The sequence below is a fragment of the Setaria italica genome, chromosome IX (assembly GCF_000263155.2).
Source record: "Setaria italica strain Yugu1 chromosome IX, Setaria_italica_v2.0, whole genome shotgun sequence".
In the NCBI taxonomy this organism is placed as follows: Eukaryota; Viridiplantae; Streptophyta; class Magnoliopsida; order Poales; family Poaceae; genus Setaria; species Setaria italica.
Window position 1 is genome coordinate 52522773 of NC_028458.1, and position 9087 is coordinate 52531859.

General features: G+C 46.4%; 1 protein-coding gene across 1 annotated transcript; it reads right to left on the reverse strand.

Annotated features, from left to right (window-relative positions):
- Nucleotides 1-3834: 3834 nt before the first annotated feature.
- LOC101755685 (probable UDP-3-O-acyl-N-acetylglucosamine deacetylase 2, mitochondrial) lies at nucleotides 3835-8875 on the reverse strand. The gene is made up of 8 exons (XM_004985097.3): nucleotides 8748-8875; nucleotides 8554-8672; nucleotides 8166-8477; nucleotides 7785-7991; nucleotides 7071-7169; nucleotides 6535-6599; nucleotides 5684-5828; nucleotides 3835-4186 (listed from the first exon to the last, which is right to left on the reverse strand). Exons 1-8 carry the CDS (start codon nucleotides 8803-8805, stop codon nucleotides 4100-4102), a joined length of 1092 nt encoding a protein of 363 aa, XP_004985154.2. The 5' UTR covers nucleotides 8806-8875; the 3' UTR covers nucleotides 3835-4099.
- Between the last annotated feature and the right edge of the window lie 212 nt (nucleotides 8876-9087).

Consider the following 9087-nt stretch of genomic DNA (forward strand, 5'->3'; position numbering starts at 1 on the left):
GTATGAAAAAAAAAGCAAAAGGGCATCTAGCCTAGTGGTTAGAGCACTTGAGTAGCACCCAACAAGCTCGGTTTGACTCCCTGTTGGAGCGAATTAAATGGGTTTGAAATAAACAAATTATAAAAAAAAAGGTAGGAGCTTCCCTACTAAGTACGTGATAACCACATGTGATCTTTTATTTTACAATAGCATTTTAAGTATTTTCAACATTGTTGACAAAAAAATATATTTTCAACATTGTTTGCGAGCTGAACCCGCTAACCGTTGATGGCTTGGTGCACACAGCAGCACTTATGGCATTGACATTTGGTCCATGGATGCCAGTTTTTCTCTTTTCATTGGTTTATTGCCGCATTACATCTATTTTTAGTCAAAAAATCTAAATGTTCACCTTTATTTTTTCTTAAGGCCATCCCGTCCTATTGACGACGTAAGGAAAGCGGCTTAACTATCGATGCTAAACATTCTATTCCCCTCCAATTAGACAGACAAATGAAGTTGCTGACTCGAGGACTTGACGTTGATGGATACCTATTTTTCCCTTTCGCTAGTCAAGTACTAGTCTATATCATGACTTCCCACTCTAACGTCAGTTATCCTTAAGATTGGTGCACGTAAATTTCGAAAGCAAATATTATAAGTATTTGACAACCAGCTCAAGTGGGCAAACTTGTAATTATACTCGATTATTTGGGAGCAATTTTGAAATAAAAATATATGCAACCTGACGCGACCATTTGCCCTAAATCATCTCTAATATCTAGGAAATAAGAATTATTAACACTAGTATAGTCTTTTTTGCTGCAAGTGGTGTCCACTTGCCACGTGTTGTAGCTTGTAAACATGTGCATGGTACCCTCTAGGTTCTACGAGCATACAGAGTAAAAAAAATAATTCTCCAAATGGACAAATCTTGTTAGATCTTGGAGGAGAAAATAGCTGACAGCAAATATACATTCGAAGTGAGTATTCATGCCCAGAAGTTCTATGACTATTTCCTTTTAGGTGGCAAAGAATTTGGCATTCCCATCAGCTCTACTACATTGTTGCCGTCAAAAGCTCTCTCAACATTTCGTCCATACGTTGCCACGATGAGACCTCGAGAAGATCATCACCAACTTACTCCATTAGAGTTCAACATGACCAACAGAAAATTAAAGAGCTCCCAACATCTGGGCACAAGCCGCGGCCACAAGGTGGGTCACACGACGCCCCACCACGGAGAGGCTGCGCGCGGACCAGCGCTCGCTGACTGCGCGTGTATGCGGCCATGATTGGTCAAGGTTTACTTGCGGTTGGGGATCCGGATCTTCTGAGGTGACGGGCGTGATGCGGTGCATGTGATGGGACTGGATTGCTCGGTCGGGGCAATTCTGAAGCGGACGAGAGGCCCAGATGTGTCATGTGTGTAGTACTAGGCTGGCACTTGGCGAGGGACACCGGACACGGCATGATGAGCGAATCACGTGGAGTTCTCCTGGCACTTGGCGAGCTACTTGGCCGCTTGATTACTCGAGCGTGATCTACTTGTTACCAAAAATATTGCGAATGCTTTAGAAAACATCGCAATTTGAGATATAAATTATGTATACCATGTCAGGCATGGTCTACTTGCCACCAAAAGTAATGTGCAAGCTTAAACAAACATTGCAATTTGAAGATATCATAGGTGTCAGGTTCGTATATGGTATATTCATACGCCATTTGCCACCTGAATCGGTACTGCTAGCACATCTCTCGGTAAGAAAAAAATGGCACGTACACTGATGCGAAAGTGCGAAACCCTCCCATGCCATCCTAGTCCCAATCAAAAACTTCAAGGCGCATCCGGCAGCCGAAGCAATCTTTCTAGGTAGGGGCGCTGCTCCGCTCACGGTTTGAGGCGCAGCAAATTGGCTGCTGCCAACGCGAAAGAGGCGCAGCCACCACCACGACGGAGCATCGGAAACCGCCGACGGATTTTGACTGCCACCACATGCGTCACGCGTCCCGCCACTCCACTGTGTGTGTTCTCTCCGCCATCGGCCCACCCTAAGACCCTAGCTAGCTAGGGACTTACGTAGCCGTAGAAACTGGAAAGAAGGAATCGCTTCTCTGGAACCAAATCTCCTCCATTGGTTGTAACGTAACAAGCCCTTCGCCTGACGAGCAATCAGCGACACAGATCACTCGCATCCGTGTCCCGTCATGGTGCTCTGATGGAGTTTATAACGTGGCGAGCAACAGTTCGTGATGCGTGCCAGGAAAATGCCCGGTCAGGTCAGGCAACGGAAACGGCATCATAGTACCACACACAAAGTTGGCCTAGTGCAAAGTTATTCGTGTCAGCAAGATACCTACGACCACGAGGTGTGTGTATTGGGTGCTTGAATTGATCGCGATTTCTTTTGTCCAATCAAGCATGGTTCGATTCGAAACACACATGCACTGACGCATGGCAGCAGCACAACAAGAAGCGGCCAAGCCCGAACACCAACAGGGTCAGGTGACTCCGTAATCTTTTGAGCCAAGAGGACCAGGTGACTGTGCCTGACCGGTAGCGGCGGTAGTGAGAAAAAGAATACGAGGATAAGATCTGGATCCTAGTATGGCATTGGCAGCCTCCACGGGATGGGAAGCCGTGGCGATGCGCGCGTACGAGATGCTGGGGAATCTCGGGGCTCCGCTTTCCCGATTTCTTTTTCCGCGCCCCCCGAGAAAAGGATGGATAGCCCGGATGTGTTTTCCGATGGCCACGAGTAGTTAATCCTGACGCCGAATCTTTTGTGCGTGCCACTCACGGCCGCACAAGTGGTTCCGGTGGTGACGCGCCGCAACTGGTTGCCGCCGTACTTGTTTATACAAGAGGGAGGAGCAGATAGATCACCGGTGTTCATTTTTACCGTGCTGCAGGCTGCTGCTCCACGTCCGTCGTTTCCAAGCGTTCGTTTGACGTCGCTGTCCGGCTAAAAGTGAATTATCGGTTGATCAGACACGTGTGATGCGTGGCGTGCAGTAGCCCGCCCAGCACGCGGCTGATCTGATCGCTGTTGCTGTCGTAAGACGAGAGTAACCGCTGGGTCACGGTGGCCGTCGGGTTGTGCTCGGAAACGATGGGGTAACCGCCAGCGCGAGCCGCGGCTTCCAACTGGCAGGTCGCCACAGGGCGTAGGGCCGGACCATGAGTCCCCGAGATGGGTGTCACGGCCCAGGACCACCATCTCTGACCGAACAAACAAACCCGGTGACTCCACTCCAGCTGCATCCAATCGAGAGGCAACAGCTGCAGGAGCGCGTTTCGTCAGGCTTTTCACACCCTCCTTTTACCAAGACCCCGCTAGCCTGCTACACGCCCGGAGGCCGGAGCCGAGAAGCGAGGCACCAGTTGGCCGCCCCGCCGGCTGCGGGGACGGGGAAAGACGCGTCCGACTTGGGTGCCGCCGCGCCGCGAGCGGCCGGGGGCGGGCGACGGCTTCCAGGGGCCGCGGGGCGCCTTGCACTTTCGGTCGCCTTTTTCCCCACCAGCCGCCACCGCATCGCCTGCCGGCTACGCATGGTGGGCGAATTTCCCACGCGCGCGACCACACGCCGCTTTCAAGGCCCAGTCGACCACGCCCCGCGTCGCGGTGCCACCTCGACTCAGCCCTGTTCGTGGTTATCCACAGGGAGGGAAAAAGGGGCGACCACGACGTGGCGACTGGGGAGGCGCCGGCGACCCCGAACCACAGCCCACAGCCCACTGGCTGGGTTGGATGGCAGCTTTCTGCTCTGTTAACCGGATCAAAGGGGAGATCTGCTAGCTGGAGCGTTCAAACCCCAGCTATGTTCAGCTATTCAAAACCATACACGACCGCATAATTTGTCGGCAAAGCCAAACTTATATTATAAAGAAATGACCTTGTATGCTACAATGTCTTGTCAGTTTGTACACAGCTCGGCAAAATGTTTTTTTTTTCTGAAAGGCAAGCGCCAAACAGTTGGGCTGACACATCCTCTGAATCTGAAGGAAATGTTCCTTATAGAATACTAGAGCGATGAAATGAGGGCCATCAGGTGCTAACCCTGAAATGTAGCTTTCTAACCACTACCAACAACATACGATGAATAGGAGCCGTACATTTCAGCATTGTCTAGCAACCTCTTCTTGGTCCACTGTGATCCTTCCACACAGATGCCTCAGAAAATCAGTGTGCAGCGCATGACCAGCCTATGTCACAGAAAAGGGAAAGTTCAGTTCAGGATACAAAAAACAAGGCAACAAGGTAGAAGGAAAAAAATCAGGAAAACAGTTTATAATTAGTTCCTCTTAGACATAGAATCTTCTTGCACAAAGAGGGTGCACAGAGAATATGCTATGGTTTCAGATAAACCCTACTATCTCAGAACCACATGTTGCTTGAAAGCAAGACGTTGCGATGCGCCAACGAAAAAAATATGGTGGTTATAGTTTAAGGTCACATCAGAATAATGAGTGTCAAAGCAACTTGCAAGGCTTTAGTTGAACCGGCCTATCACAGTAACGGTACTCTTTGTTATTGATGTCCCCTTTGGATAACAGTAATTTTTCCCTAACTTTGACTAGGCCTCTGATCTATTATCGATCTGACGTGTCTGACATTTTCATTGTCATGAACTGCATAACCTCTTTACCTACCACTACAAATGGTATCGAAAATTAACTTTGTAAAGCGAGTAGTTAAGCAAAGCTAGAAAAGGCAAGGCAATGAGATGGTACACAAAATTAAACATCCTAAACATGGGACAGATACTTACAAAAGTTAATAAACTTGACATAATCACATCAAGAACAATTTATGTGAGAGTTCAACTAACATAGGCTAACATCCACCGTATCATTAAGATATGGTAAAAGTTCAAGTTTTTTTAATTAAGATCAGATTGTCAACAAGATAAGTGACCAGGGTGAAGAAACAATCCAGCACACTTGCCGGTATCGTGTGTTTTTGCCAGGAAGTTCCGGTTCAAATTGCTCCAGATGGTCGATCTGCAAAGCCTAGCTCCACAACCTGAACACACTTCCTTTGATGACTGGTGGGCAAGGATAAACTCCGAAGTTCCTGGAGAGATTCAGAAAGGGCTTGATTCACTAGTGATTCTAGGGGCTTGGTCGATTTGGAAGCATAGGAATCACTGTCTTTGATGGCATTCTTCCAAACTTAGCTGGTATGCTGCTGCTCGCTAAGGAGGAAATACATCTTTGGGGTTTGGCCAAGGCCCGAGGCCTTTCATACCTTGCAGCCATTGCGACAGGCGGTTTAGATGTTTCTGCTCATGGTCGATGCACAATTAAGTCAAAGGCGTGAATGCAATCTAAGACCTATGGGTGTGGCTGTGTATTGCAAGGGTTCTTTCCCCGTTTTTCTTTTTAATATAATGATACGCAGCTCTCCCGCATGTTCGAGGAAAAAAACAAACAAAAAGATGGACAAAAGAGCAATTTCAGCAGTGATGACTGCTGAATTTATACAATCCAGAATCCAAATAATGAAACAAAGCTGCAGAATACAAGAGGCTTCATGTCAGCACGCAAACTAGTATACGGAGCAGCATGAGCCTGGAACTTGTAAGGTGGCTAATGGCTAGTCTATTAGAAGAAGAGAAATCTATGCCTTATAAGGCAGCTGCTAATCTGTTATGGAAGTATACAACACACAACATAGCTAGTAGAATTTAAAGAACATACCTTATAGGCAATTATATGAGCAATTGGGAAACCCTGGTTACCATTCTGTGCAAGAAGCGAGAAGTCACCTATAAGATCCAATATCTTGTGGCGGCAAGGCTCGTCCTCAAACCGCACTGGTGGATTTAGCCATCCACCAGACATGCTATCAATTGCCAAAAACAAAGCAGTACACAGTTACTTGATATGACCAAAAACAGAAAATAATGAATTTGAATCATGCAACAACTTCATTCCTAGCCATAGATCACAACATCATCAATGTGCGGAGTTTTGAAAGAAGGGGGAAGAGAAACTAACAGTCACAACAGTCCTAATAGTTGAAATGTATTGCCCATCAACTGTGGATTGTCAACCACTGGCTGTGATATGAATTCTGGCTTTTGTAACAGAAGTACGTATTTGCATTTAACTAGTCAATACAAAAGATGAGATTCACTGTGAGGCTACCGGGGGAAGTATGGATAAGAAAGCTCCTACAAAAATAAACTTTGTTCGAAGCTCAGTCTACAAGTAACAAGTCCATACTAAACCAGCCAATACAAAAGATAAATACTGATTAAGCCCCTAAATTCTCTAAGAGCCACAAAAAAGCTCAAAGAACCAAAGGAATCATCTGAGTTGTAACTCATTAAGTCATTTAACATAAGATATTTAAGAAATGAAGCAGAAAAAGGTTAATGTTATAATTTAGATGTCAAAATAAGACCAAATAGTGCCACCCTGTATTGGCAACACATGCAGTATAATATAAACTTTTTATGAACCTATGTCAACAAGGAGTCCACCAATATGTAGTTCTGCACAAAGTTAAATAGACAAGTAACATTTTCCAGAATATTTATCTTCACCTGCAAACCATAGCATTTTCTAGAGATCCTCCTTTGATGAGCCCAGCGCCACGCATTTTTTCGATCTGTAAAACTCAAAAATGCAGCAAGCAGAAAGGAGTCACTACATTAAATTTGAGATGTGAGGAAAGAGATTGTAAAAACATGTCCATCAATAAAGAACCCCATAAGAAGCTCTCTTGAAGGAGAAAAGGTAAAGCCAAGGCCATAAGGCCAACAAATTCACAACAAAGATATTCTGCGACATTCCAAGAAAAAGGAAAACCACAGAACTAAAAGCCAGCAAACTTGTGAGGACGACATAAGTAACTCTAGAAGATGAAAATGAAAATAAAACTGTGTATGATATCTCATGAGATCATGACAAAGTACATTAGAATTAAACCATGTGCTAGAAAAGTAACTTAGTCATACAGTACTAAAAGAGATCTTATCAAGTAATTTATACATGTAAATGCAGATCCAATATAGGTTACTAGCATATAATGGACAGAAGTGATGAAAGCATATACTAGATGTATGAGTAATAAGTAAACCTCTTCGAATATACAGAAAGTTCTTGCAGGAGCAATCTTGCTTGAGTATATATTAGCATCCAGGAATGTCGAAAACCATTGACACCCAATCGCTGGCACCTGCGATTCGATACACACTTTGCTCAAGTTACAAACATGTTTGAAATATTTCACCATTTTTGTAGTCCAAAAGTAGTTAAAAGATAGGAAATATGTTGCACCTGCCTGAACCAATGCACAAATATTTTACTAGCAAAAATGTGAGAATACTTGCACTTCTTCCTTCTTCCATGAAGAACATTTGATGACCATCAGATAACAGGTAATAACAATAACTAGAACAAAGCTAAAGCCTCAACGACTCAAAACAGAAATGTTTAACCCTAATGCTCATGTCCTGGTACACATTATTTGTATGAGCAACTAGAGTCTGGCATGTGACAGCTGACAGCTTGGCTTCTGCCACATAACATGCGCAAAATATGAGATCTTTAACCAAATCATGTCATACGTGGACATGAAACAGGATAAGCCTCAAAAAGGTCAAATTTGTGTAACACTGATCCGTCTTCAAGTTCATAGAGACCGAAGACCCCAGCCCTTTGTGCTATTCGATATAATGGTATACTGTTATTGATAATTTTATAACCAATGCATCGTTCATTCATAAGACACGACCCAGTTGCACATCCAGAATGAACTAGTTTTTCATGATTATGCAAGAGATGAACATACCTTTGGGAAATCAATTCCGTAGGTGATGTGGATTTGCGAGCTAGGGAATGCAGCTACAAAGCAATCATCTCTCTGCAAGTAAACAGGCTCATGGATTTGGGGGGCCAGTTTCTCCAACTTCTGCCCACCGGTATCCTCGGCCGCACACAGACCTGCGCTTCGTATTGCCTCTACCCACTCTTGTGCTGATCCATCAAGCAAAGGAATCTGTCATTGTTTAACCAGTTTCACATTAATCGAAAAGACATGGTGCTGCAACGATCTTAGTTTTGTAGGAATCAAACATCGACAATTCACACCTACGCAAAAGTACAAGTAACGAATTGGCAGTTGGGAGCTAAAACAAGGTGGCAAATTAGCAAACGTCCACGCATGACGCACCTCGTCGCCGCCGATGACCTCCACGCGGCAATTGTCGACGCCGAGAGCCTCCATCGCCGAGAGAAGGTGCTCCACGGTGCGGATGCGCGGGCCGCAGCCTTCGCCCCGCTGAAGCGTCGTGCAGAGCTGCGACCGTGGCTCGGCGTTTCCCACCTCCGCCGCCACCCTTGCCTCCTCCTTACCCTCCACCTGGAAATACCTACCCTCTCCGGCGTACGTCGGGAGCAGCGTGGCGGTGACGCGCGCGCCCGAGTGGAGCCCCACGCCAGACCTGCTCACGGCCGCCGCCAGCGTTTGCTGCGGCCGACCCGTCTGGAAGAAGAGGGTTAGTCTCTGTAGATTTCAGATAAAGATTTTCAAGCACTAGCGCGTCGCTGACTTTACTCACCGGCTTCCAGGAGAAGACTGCGTGGGATACGGACTTGAGGGCTCGGGTGGCGGCGGTGGACATGGCGACGGCGAGGCTGCGAGCAGCAGAGGAGGCAGGCACATTTTGCAGAAAACGCCCTAAAACGGAGCATGATCACAGCAACTTACATAAAACCCCCTTAACATGAACGCAATTAGTTTTAGCGAACTAACCATTTACATATGTAAATTCCCTGAAATCAGATCGTGAAACTGATTGAGGTTCAAACATTTGTACACAACAATCGAATCAAAATTATTGCAGCTCGGTGGTAGCGCTGGCAGCGGCCAGGCTATCCGCGCCCGCGTTCAATTCCCAGTCTGGGCGAACAGCAGGTGTCACACAGGGACCAAGCCAAAGACTTGGTGGCGCGTCCCGAGACAGCCCGGGCAGCCCGCTCGCGTTCGAGCGCGCGGTCAGCGCGGATGTTCACCCGTGTTCTTACACGACACGACACGACGGGCCAGTGCTCCTGGCAGCTTTCTAAAAAAACCCAAACAGTAAGGGGAAAAC